At 49.0% G+C, this 11,813-nt stretch overlaps 1 protein-coding gene and 1 long non-coding RNA gene across 3 annotated transcripts; one reads left to right on the top strand and one right to left on the bottom strand.

The window, feature by feature from the left end:
• Window positions 1-2,909: 2,909 nt before the first annotated feature.
• On the top strand, window positions 2,910-4,494 carry LOC141726189 (uncharacterized). 2 transcript variants are annotated; one of them, XR_012577541.1, is made up of 2 exons: window positions 2,910-3,218; window positions 3,737-4,494. It is a non-coding gene; the product is annotated as an uncharacterized LOC141726189 (long non-coding RNA). The 2 variants fall into 2 exon arrangements; XR_012577542.1 differs by having other exon boundaries at window positions 2,910-3,251.
• A 692-nt stretch (window positions 4,495-5,186) lies between these two features.
• LOC141726156 (cysteine sulfinic acid decarboxylase-like) lies at window positions 5,187-10,809 on the bottom strand. Its single transcript, XM_074530571.1, has 8 exons — window positions 10,765-10,809; window positions 7,121-7,224; window positions 6,392-6,752; window positions 6,255-6,319; window positions 6,058-6,143; window positions 5,779-5,977; window positions 5,660-5,711; window positions 5,187-5,363 (listed from the first exon to the last, which is right to left on the bottom strand). Exons 1-8 carry the CDS (start codon window positions 10,807-10,809, stop codon window positions 5,187-5,189), a joined length of 1,089 nt encoding a protein of 362 aa, XP_074386672.1.
• Window positions 10,810-11,813: the final 1,004 nt, after the last annotated feature.

Genomic DNA, 11,813 nt, shown 5'->3' with positions numbered 1-11,813 from the left:
CAGACATATTTTCTCCTTCTACAATTGCTTATCCTGAATTTTTTTCCCTTCTATCACCCTTGACGAGCCATCGATAAAATACTTTTTCTCTGTGCTTCTCGTAACAATTCTTGCAAAACTCTCTCCTGCCAGCTGTCCAGCTTTCTAAGTTTCCCTCTAATATCCTCACAGTACTTAGCCACAAACTGAGTTTTGATTAATGCTTCCCACACGGCTGTATCAGGATCTAATCTCGAATACAATTGTATACCTTTCCTTACTTTTTCTAACCAATCTATGGGTGACTCGTCTTTCCCCTGACGTTCATTCAGGGCCTTGCTAATATCTTGCCCTCTGGGGATTGCTTCTTAGATTCCCTGAATAATTATATTCCTGAGATCCACCATATTCTGCCTGTCCTGGTGGTTGTTACGGTCCCAGTTAGGCGCTGCCAGGGGCCATTTCATTTTTCCTAAAGGTCCCTCCTGGTGGTCCCTATCCCAAATTCTCATGCTAACCTATCTTATCAGCTGCCTCTCCTCTGCTGTAAATAAAATACTTAAAATTGACTGAATCTTCGTCCAGGTGTAAATACTGGATCCTAGAAACTGATCTAACCTTTCAGACACCCCTAGAGGATCTTCAAGTAATCTTCCCATTTCTTTTTTTTTTAAACACCCTTACATCCCTGGTGTTCAGGGGTGCTGACACGTACCCAATGACTGGTCTCCCTTGATTTTCTACTAATGGTACTTCCCTCAATGGGTACAGCTGCCCCCTTTCTTTATTGCTATCCCCGCTGCTTTCTGCTCGTGACCTTTCCTGGCTTCTCGTTCTGTGTGCTGGTGGTGAATCAAGTACTTGGAGCGGAGCCACCGGGCCTTGTGGCAGTGGCAGTGGAACCACCGGGGCTTGTGGCAGTGGGAGTGGAGCCACCGGGGCTTGTGGCAGTGGCAGCGGGAGTGGAGGCACCAGGGCTTGCGGTGCAAGGGGTGCTGGAATGGGTGCAAAATGTGCCAGGTTAGGTGCTGGATGAGGCACCTCTGCCAGTGCAGCTGGCTGTGGTAGATAAGGGGGGGGGGGAAGGTTATCTAAGGGATCTCACTGATTCTTTTCCTTTTTGGTTTTTAATGCATACAGGGGAGTAGGCCAGGACCCATGCTATAAAGCAGCATAATTGCTTTCTTCTTGGTTAATAGGGTCCTTTTTATTTACATAGACATTCAAGGCCTTACAGATTCACCCTTCAGATGACCTGTACATTGGCTAGTATAAATTATCAGGTCGTATCATTTCCTTAGTCCATTCTACCATACAATATTGTATCATTTTCTCTTTACTTTTTCCTCTCCTGGATTCACATTTGTCCTATAATTTTAACATTACCCCAAGGGGCCTGTCCTGGGGTATATCTGGCAAAATGCTCCCTCTTTTTCCAGTACTTTCAGTACCTTTATTTTTCTGCTGGTTTATACCACCTCCTGGGTATTTGCTCTGGCATTTACCCATTTTTTTTCCCCGAACAGGTGTTCCCTCACTCTCTTTGACCTCACTTGTTCAGACCTTAGTCCTTCTTGTCAGGAATTTCCTTAATAACAAGTCCCTTCTAATACCTCTTGCCTCTGATTCTCTACGAGGAAAAGAAAACAAATTCCTCTCCGTAACTATTGTCGTATCTCACCCCCCAACCTTTTATATACAGAAAATCCTCTTCCACATGCTTTGTTCCTTCACCTGCCGCCCCCATCATGAGGAAGCAAAGCTGAGGTTAGAAGAACTCCTCACCTGTGTTGTGACTAGGTCACGTCTCATACACACATCATTCACACTCTTACACACCTACACCTGTTCTTATCCCACCAAACCAAGCAATACTTACAGCCTCCTTTTCTCACCTGGGTCTTTGTGCACGAGTTTATTACAGGAGAATTTACTGCAGTCTACTCCAGGAGCTCAAAATTCTTCGCTCATAATTTACCTTATGGATTTCCTCTTCCCTGAGGGATTCCCTTGTCACTCAGGGACACCGGAGGCAGAAGCCTCCAAGGTAGGGTGCCTCCCTGAGATCAGGAGTCTCCCTCAATGGATTTGGAAATTCCCAGCCAACGCACCAAATTTGTTCTGAATGAGAAGCTTGACTAAGCCAATATTCAAGCAGCAATCAATTTATTATTTAATATGGTAAAGTATGAGCAATACAGCACTGGGTACAGTGGGGGAAGTTTTCCCTCCAACTGCACACCGATAATTGAGGGTTACAGGTGTTTATAGGGGTACTCATCAGTTTTTTTCAGCAGTTTCTATTTCCAATCTTTTACTCATCAGCAATTTTCATTCCAAAATATTACATCACAATTCTATACACTTGTGATTTTAATTTCTCAGGATGTATCTCAAAGGAGTATCCCCAGATGGTGACAGTCCAGTTTCCAAAAGAAGAAAGATGACTCCCATCTGGTGGGGTCCAGCTCCCCAGATGTGTCCACCTTTTAATTGCAGAGACTGTAAATCTCATAACAGTGATGTCCAGCTTCCCTTTGGTTGAAACCATAAATCCTTGAGGTGATGTTAATCTTTCTTTCTTAAGCTGTTTTTCTCTGCTTCAATAAGGCGTGAGATAAGCATATTTCCTTCATATATATTCCAAAGCTATAGTTTCAAGGATACAAGTAATATTCAAAAATTATACACTAAAAGGTTATTATTGCAGAGCTTTTCATGGATTAAATGCAAGCAAAAAGCAACATCTTTAACACCTTAATTCAAATGCTCCTAAATCAATTACGGTTAATTACAAACAAAAGATAGGTTCAAAGGCCTTGTTCCATGCTTTATTTTCCTCAGTTATTATTAAAATTGACAGCTCTCCCATTGTCGGGGTCCACACATTTCGCATTCACAAATACACAGGTCGCTTGTTTGTACCTGACACGAAACACAGCTTTGCATCTCACAGGGGCACCGGACGAGGCGGGGAGAAGGGAAGGGCTCACGCGCGGCCGCCGTTCGGGGCTGGACACTGGGCTCAAAACTCATTCCCCGCATCCCCGAATCGCCGCGGTGCTCCGAAACCACCTCGGGACGCCGCTCGGAACGGCCCCAGGCCGCCCCTGTGGCAGGACGCGCCCCGGGCAGGACGCGCCCCGTCCGCTCCAAGCGGCCGCGCTCCGTTGGGGCGGGCGAGGAAGCCGCGCCCCCGCTCGTCAGATGCGGAACCGCGGTGGCGGGAACAGAGCGCGGTGAGAGCGGGGCGGCGGCGGGAACTGAGCGCGGTGAGAGCGGGGCCGTGGCGGGGGGAGAACGAGAGGCTTGAGGGAGAGAAGGGTGCGAATCCGGGCTAGGGAAATACCGAGGGCGCCGCGAGATCGTAGGGACCCGGAAGAAATGGCGCCTGGCACACGGCGGGGACATCGGGAGGAGCCAGGAAGGAGTGGGGCCATTGGGTGACACTGGGGGTCCAGCCCCAGGGTTGAGGGGCCACTGGGGGGAGACTCGGCGGTCTCGGGCCCAGGGCAGGGTGGGGTGCTCTAGGGGGACGCTGGCAGGGTTCAGCCCCTAGCGTCCCCCTAGAGGGGACAACGGGGACACCAGGAAAGCCCTCGCGGTGGGCGGTGACTCATCTACCCCCAATTTATGGAGCACAGCGTGGCCCCTTTTCAACCACACCCCGAATTTTTGGGCCCAGGGGTGGCCCCTTTGTCCGCCACTCTGTGGGCTGCGTGGTGATTCCTCTAGCCCAGCCCTTGTGTCCCAGCAGTGACCCCATTTCCCTGTGGGATTTTCTGCCCCGATGGCGAGAGACGAGCGGGCAACGCTGCTGGAGGTGCACCAGGCGCTCTCGGAAGAACAGTTCCAGAACCTGAAGTATCTACTGGAAAGCAAAATTCCTGCCGGGCTTGTGCTCCAGGCATCGCGCCCCGAGTTGTGCCGGATCCTTCTCCAGCGCTTCCCGGAGAATTCCCTGCGTGAGATCGCCAGGATCCTGCAGCAGATTGGCCGCTCCGACCTCATCCAGCGCTTCCAGCTGCCCCTGGAAGAGCAAATCCCGGAGGAAAACCCCAGGGAACCTAATAGGGACACCCCTAATGGGACCGGGGATCCCACTTCAGGACAGCATCCTGGAGGGATTCCAGCTCCACCCATAAATTCCCAACTCTTGACAGAGAAGGATTTGATGATAGTCGCCAAAAGATTGGGAAGAGAGTGGCAGCAGGTGGGAATTCTGCATCTAGGGCTGGAGCAGAGCCGACTGGAGCAGATCCAGGAGGAAAATCCGAATGATTCCAGTATGAGGAGTTTTGAGATGCTGCGGGATTGGCAGCGGCGTCAGCGAGAGGAAGCCACGGCGTCCCAGCTCCTAGCCTGCCTTGAGGATGCCCATCTTGATCCTGAAATCCTCAACTTCCTCCGGAGCCTCCAGGGGAATTGAGGGGCCCCCAAACTCCGTTTCTGGGGGAGGGGAGTGTGATAACAAATTCATATAAAATTGAGACCATTAAATGCTCTTTTATTCCATGAGTGCTGAGTTTTTAAGATCAAGTGCCGAGAACATCCATCTTTACTCCTGATTTAAAGATCCCAGAAGGAAGTCCAGGCTCTGCTCCACTTCCTCAGGGATGGACGCAGCAGGTTTTGCAGTGCTTTCCCAAGAGTTTTTTGCGTGCTAACAGATCCTCTTCCCTACAAATTCCAGCTTCTGGAACTTCAAGAATCCATGGGAATGTCAGGAGAGTCCCAACCCCACTACATGCTGATCCCAGAATCCACAACCTCCTCTGGAGCTTCCAGGGGAATTATGGGACCTCCTACACACCAAACCCTATTTTGAGGGTGGGGTTATATCAAATTTCTATCAGATCAAGACCATTAAATGGAGTTTTATTCCATGAGTGTGGAGTTTTGGGAGTGAGGAGTTTTTTTAATTTGGGATGAGGGGAGGAAATCAAGGATCTGCTCCACTTCCTCAGGGATGGGGGGAAGGTTTTGGGGTCTTTCACTGGGGTTTTTGGGACTGCTCACAGATCCCATCCCAATTCCTGTATCTCATCCAGGAAGAAGTCCAGGTCCTGGCGGGTGACAGCAGGATTGGTGATAATCTGCCGGAAGAAGTTGACGTGGGATCCTTGGGGTTGGTATCCCACCATCATGGAGCCCCTCCGGATCATCTTTTCGTTGATGGCTGGGGCCATCTAGGGGGAAACACCATTTCAGGAGGATTTTGTTTTTCTTTTTGGGTGATTTCTGGGCATTTGGAAGGTGTTGGTGGTGGGGGGAATTTGGAATTCTGGGCTCACCTTTCCCAGTTTGTCCCAGAATTGCGGGGAGTTCTCCTGGCCCCGCAGGCTGGGTGGGATGAACCAGAAGCAGAGGTTGATAAATTCTGGCTGCAGGAAGTGGAAGAGGAAGGAGATCATGACCATTCACCCAGTTCCCAGAATCTGATAGGGATTTGCACTTCCAGAAATTGAGCCATGTGTATTTAATTGTCTAGGGTTGGAACCTGCAGGATTTAATCCTCCAGGATTTAAACCTCCAAAATGGAAACCTCCAGGATGATTAAACTCCAGGATTTCAACCTCTGGGATTTCAATCCCTGGGATGATTTAAACCTGTGGCATTCCAACCTCCAGGACTCTTAGGTGTCCATATCCCCCATCCTCCATTCCACCATCACCCTTACCTCCATCACCAGCTGGAATCCCTCCCTCCTCTTCACCTGCTCCAACAGATACCTGGGGAGAGCAAAGAGGTGAAGCCAAGTTTGGGAGGGTGGAGGGTTCCCCCGATCCTGGGGCTCACCGAGAGGCACCGAACGCCTGCTCCACACGCTGTGCCAGCCCCCGGGTCCCCACGGCTTTCCAGAGGATCCAGAGCTTGAGGCCGTCGGCGCGGCGGCCGCACTGGGGGCTCTTGTCCCCTGTGTCCAGGGACACGTCGTAGAACTTGTCCCGCTGGAACAGGTACGAGGCCCCCACGCCATGGCAGCGCTGCAGGAGCCCTGGGATGGGCAGGGGGCACCAAAATTAATGAGGGGGCCCAGGAGGCATCCTAGGGGCACAAATTCAGGATGGGGGGCACCTACGGAGCTGTCACGGAGCAGGAATGCCGAGCACTGCAACCCCACCATCAACAGCTTGTGGGGGTTCCAGGTCACTGAGTCAGCTCTGGTGGGGGGGAACAGCAGAGTTTGGGGGGGCCCTCTGGGGAAAAAGGGTATCCCCAAAAGCTCAGAGGGCAGGTGGGAGTTTTTTGCGGGGGTAGGGGGAGGGACACACCTGTGGATGCCGGCAAGGAGATGACGGAGTCGGGGGGACAGGAGGGCGCTGCCCCCCCATGCTGCCTGCAGGAAAAGGGGGATCAGCACGCACAGGGGGACCCCCAAGTTCCCCCCAGCCAAGCACCCCGAACTCACGTCCACATGCAGCCACAGCCCGTGGCGGGCACAGACGTCGGCGATGGCGTCCAGCGGGTCGAAGGCGCCCAGGACAGTGGTGCCACTCGTGGCACACACAAAGAGGGGCTCCGAGCCCTGGGGGGGATTAGGGAGGGGTCTGGGGGTATTGGATGGTGCTGGGGCATGGAAGGCGGTAGAGGGCAGGAGAGCACAGGGAGTCAAAGTTGGCCACGATGGTGGCACAGAAAAAGAAGGGGCTCTGAGCCCTGGATGGGCATTTGGGGGGACTTTGAGGGGGCTCCACCCCATGAGCTCCCGGAGCTTGGCCAGGACCTGCTCCTCCATCAGCACCAGCACTGGGGCCACTTCGTATGTGTACCTGGAAGGGCCCAGCAGCAGTCGGGGTGGTCCCCTCCCCCTGAAACCTCAGAACCCCAAACAACTTCCCCAGAGCCTCAGCACTCCAAAACCTCCCCCCAGAAGCCCCCCTCCATCAGCACCAACACTGGGGGCTAGATCAGGGCAGTCAGCACAGGGTTTTGGCAGGTCCTTTCTCATCTGGGCTCCTCAACACACCCAAAACCCTCCCTCCAACCTTGAGCAGCCCAAAATCCTCCTGCCAGCACCTCCCCCTCCATCAGCACCGGGGGCTCCTTGCAGGTGGATCTGGGGCAGAGGAGGGTCATGGCAGGTTTTTGAGGGTTGTCCCCACACACCAGCCCCACTTAGGGAGTGTCGGGGGCTCACGGGCTCGTGTTGAGGGTTTCGGTGAGGAACCGGCCAGCCAGGACGTGGTGGTACAGCCCCGAGAAAAGCTGGTTGAAGAACTGGGGGTTGTTGTAGAATGTTTTCTATTTGGCATGTTTAATGCTTCATTTGAGGTTTGGTGGTCCTTTTGGGTTTTTTCTCCCCCTGTTTTTAGGGTGAAGTAGGTGAATGAGGCTAGTTGGCCCATGATGATGAATGGGTGTTCTACCGGCTGACTGCCTACTAAGGTTAGAATGAGGATATTAGCGACTAGGGTTCAGAAACCTTGTTCAGGGTTCAGGGACAGAGACCTGCCTTTGTTATTTTATTGAGCCAGATGTGGGTTTATCTGTTTGTTACTTAGCTATTTTCTGGCCAAGTTTCAAACCCCTGTCCCCTCCCATCGTGTTGTTAACCCCTCCTATCCCAAACTGTTCCCTTCCCTTGAAGTCCTTCATTGGTTTATATACCTTGTATTCCCCACCTTGTGTTGCACCCCCAATTCTCCTGATTAGCTAGAGATTGTATCCTCCCCTGAGACCTGGCCCCCTTTATAAGCTGTTGTTTGCCCCCAGTTTGCGGTCCTGGGACCTTGGGGAGGGGGATTTTGCCATCTAAAAACGTTACCTGGAGTTCTACCCCAGGCCTGTGCTGTGGCCCTTTTGTTCCACGCTGCGCCTCCACTGGTAGCTGGCATAGTGCGGAGCCCAAAAGAGGGGGACTGTAGCCTGCCCCCCCCCATCACCATCCAGCCGGAATGCGTGACAGGGGGTGACCTGGGGGAACAGAGAGGGGACAGAGGGTGGTCAGGGAGGACACGGATGGGGGGCTGGGAGAGGCAGGGAGAGATATGGGAGGGGATAGGGGGAAATGGGGGGGAACATGAGTGAGTTTGGGATGGCACGTGGAGGGTGGGACACAGGAAGATAAGGGGAGGACCTGGGAGGTTCAGAGGAGTCATGGCAGGGTCAGGAGGAGACTAGGGGACAGGAGGAGGACATGAAGGGCAAAATGAGGAGGTGTGAGGAAATGGGAAAATGGGTGGGCAGGGGGGATATCGGGGAATCAGGGGATGCACAAGAGGGACATGGAGGATGGGGGGACAGGAAGGATTGGGGGTGGGTAGGGAAGGATCAGATGGGACATGGAAGGGGTTGGGGGTACATGGGGTGGTTAGGGAGTGGATGCAGGGGGAAATGGGGGGGCATGGGGGCAGTCAAGCGAGATGCAGAAGACTGGGGTGTTATGAGTTCGAACAAGGCCAGATTTTGAGAGGGAAAAAGGCTCTTGTTTATTAAAACAAACTACAGAGGACGGGGAGTTTGACATAAGCCCAAACTCCCATGCAACAAACTGAAGATAATGTGTCCCAAGCACGCTGGGTTCTCCCCCAGAAGTTGGTCCCTCAGAAGAAGAAGAACCCCAAGCCCAACCGAAACCCTCACTTTATAACCTCTCTCTGGTCCAGGATTGGTGGGTTTTGGATCTGCACGTTGATTGGTTGTTTTCCCGTGTTCTCATTGGTCCATATCAATATTCATTCTGGACCAATCATTTTCTTGGGTCATCGAATGATTGGTCAAGTCCCCTGTCCAATAACCTCCCGCCCCCCTTCGACTATCACCCCCACCAAACCCTGGACCTCCCCTCCCCAGGACCCACAACAAACACCCATCAAATCACCCCAAAACAGCAATTCCAATTCAACACAATTTGAACACCATTTATAACAACTCCCCCCTCTAAAACTTTGATCGGGCTTTAGCCCGCATCAGTATGTCCAACAGTTTCTTAATTAATTTCTTCTTCAGTGGTGTAGAGTTGTCTCAATTTCTGGTATTGCTTGTGCATCTCAGGGGCTGACTTGGCAATCTCTGAGTTCTCTGCTATTTCCACTCCATTTTCTTGTAGTAGCAGCTTTCTTTCATTAAACATGGTTCATAAACCCCATGTCTTAGCTTTCCTTCAGTCTCCTTCCTGAAATTTTTCTTTCATAGGGCATTCCCCCATTAACTTCTGTTTGAAATTCCCTATATTTTCATACAGCCAATATGTTTTTCCATCTTCTATAGAGGTGGTGAATGACAAAAAGCTGAAGCAATTGGGACTCGGATTCGTGCGGGTTCTAAGGACAGCAGTCCAAGAATCTCCTGCATACAGAGGATGGTGGCATTTCTCAAACAGCAGTGGGGGTCCGGTACAGGCTACTCTCCCAACCATGTCTCCCCTCCACAGAGGGTCAGCGACTCTGTGGTAAGAATATAACCTGATCCAGTCTTGCCCCCTGCTTTTCTTGTTTATTTCTGTGAGGTTCTTACCAATTACTGCTGCAGGAGTCTACCTTTCCTTTTGTATCAACCTGTTTCTTCCGTCTTTTAGGGGCAGATTGCTAGATGCGTGGGAGAATGCTCTATCTTTTTCTGGATCTCAGGGTCTGTATTAAAAAATACCAAAGATTAAAACACTTCCTTGACAACTCCTATAATTTCACCCCCCCTAAATAGAGAAAAAAAAAGTTACAAACTTTCAATTAGTTATTTTACAATAAATCTAACAAAGTTCCATTATAACTCATAATTTATGTGTCTTCTTATGGTGTTTCTGAGGTCTTCTTCCTTAGAATCAGCTTGGTGTTACTTAGCTGAGGTCAGAGATAGCCCCTCGGGTGCTGAAACTGGCCCTTTCACTTTGGTGACAAGTGTCCATCCTGTTCCTGTGTTCGAATAGCTGTTTTGGTGATCAGTAAAACTTGGAATGGACATTCCCACTTTGGGATTAATGGTTGTTCTCTCCAGGTCTTGATTAATACGCAGTCACCAGGTTGCAATGTGTGGGAGTAGTTTGAGGAAGATATCCCTTAATTCTTCTAAAGTGCAGGTTGTAGTCTTGATATATTTTCTCACACCCCATTCTCCTTCTTCTATATGTTCTCACATTTCCTGAAGTTGTTAAGAATGGTAAACAAAACATCATTTCATAGGGTGACACTCCTATATTTGCCCTTGGTTTAGTCCTTATCCTCATTAGTGCCAGAGGGAGACATTTCAACCAATTCTTCTTTGTTGCTTCTGTTAATTTTGTAAGAGTTATCTTAAGAATGTGATTCATTCTTTCTACCCTCCCAGAACTTTGGGGTCTCCATGGAGTATGAAATTTCCAGATGATATTTAGAGCATTCATTAGTTGTTGTAATATCTTAGCTGTAAAATGAGGACCTCTATTGGAGTCAATAGTATTAATTATTCCATATCGGGGCATGATTTGTTGTAATAAAATTTTGCTTACAGTCTCTGCAGTTCCTTTCGTTGTTGGATATACCTGCACCCAATGAGTTAGATGGTCTATCGTTACTAGTAAATACTTATACCTTTGTACCTGTGGTAATTCCGTGAAGTCTGTTTGTATACATTGAAATGGTCTTTTTGCTAACTCGCTTCCCCCTTGAGGTAATTTTCTCATTACTTTTCTCTTTATGTTCTGGCATATCATACATTCTCTGGTTATTATTTTGGCGATTTCCCATACCCCGATACATACATAAGTTCTCATAAAATGATCGCACAATGCCTGAGTGCGCCGATGGGTTGAGACATGTAGGTCCTCTAATATTTTCCTAGTTAATGCTTTGTTTAATACTTGTCTACCTTCTGGCATCCTCCATTCTCCTTTTTCATTTTGGTCCGCACCATGTTTTAGTAACTCTTCTTGTTCTTTTTCATTAAATATAGGGATCTCCTCCTTTCCTCTATCATCATCATCATTCTCATCTCCTATTTCATTTAGTTTGAGGATCTTTTCTGAATTCTCCACTTTGGCCCTCTTTGCAGTTATATCTGCTAAGTTCCCCTTTATTTCTCTAGTATCATCTTTTTGGTGTCCTTTTGTATGCACCACTGCAATTTCTTTAGGCCTTTTCAGAGCTTCTAGCACTGCTCTTATGAGGCCTTCATGAATCAAGGTTTTTCCTTTTGAGTTAACAAATCCTCTCTCTGCCCAGATTTTCCCAAAGGTATGTACTACCCCATAAGCGTATTTAGAATCAGTGAATATAGTGCCATTCTTTTTGTCCAACCATTTCAGTCCTTTTACTAGTGCATAAATCTCCCAACACTCTGCAGACCAATTCACAGGAAGCTTTCCTTTTTCCACAACTGTCATTGTATATCCATCTACTATGGCGTATCCTGATACTCTTTTCCCATCAACTACTTGTGATGAACTATCTATAAAAAGTATTTCTCCCTCAGAAAAAGGTTGTTCTAATAGATCCTCTCTGATTTTTATCTGTAAATCTATAGTTTTGAGACAGTGATGTTCCAATTCTTCCTTTGGTTCTCCATATAAGAACTGCACAGGGTTCTGAATTCTTGTTGTAGCTAATTCTATATTTTCACTGTTGTTTAAAATCAGTTCATACTTTAAAAGTCTACTGCCTGAAATCCACTGACATGCTCTTCTACTTACGATGCTCTTTAAATCATGGGGAGTATATACCTTGATTTTGTTACCTAATGTTAACCTGTAACCTTCTTCTAGGAGAACTACAGTGGCGGCTACTGCTTGGAGACAAGTAGGCTGACAGTGGCAAAGGAAGACAAGCAATCAGTTAATATGATTGGTAAAGCAAGCTTCAGTTTATTTTGAGTACAACGGTACTTTTATATGTTTCTAGTAATTATGCATACTCATCGTT

Source organism: Zonotrichia albicollis, chromosome 33 (genome assembly GCF_047830755.1).
Source record: "Zonotrichia albicollis isolate bZonAlb1 chromosome 33, bZonAlb1.hap1, whole genome shotgun sequence".
Taxonomy (NCBI): Eukaryota; Metazoa; Chordata; class Aves; order Passeriformes; family Passerellidae; genus Zonotrichia; species Zonotrichia albicollis.
This window is presented reverse-complemented; position numbering and strand designations above follow the sequence as displayed.

Excerpts from the sequence above, each read along its gene's own strand:
- LOC141726156 (XM_074530571.1), bottom strand. The coding sequence starts at position 10,809 with ATGGTGCGGACCAAAATGAAAAAGGAGAATGGAGGATGCCAGAAG. Across the intron at positions 6,144-6,254 it reads CTCCTTGCCGGCATCCACAG|AGCTGACTCAGTGACCTGGA; the intron begins GTGTGTCCCTCC and ends CCCCCCCACCAG. Across the intron at positions 5,364-5,659 it reads GATTCCAGCTGGTGATGGAG|CCAGAATTTATCAACCTCTG; the intron begins GTAAGGGTGATG and ends CACTTCCTGCAG.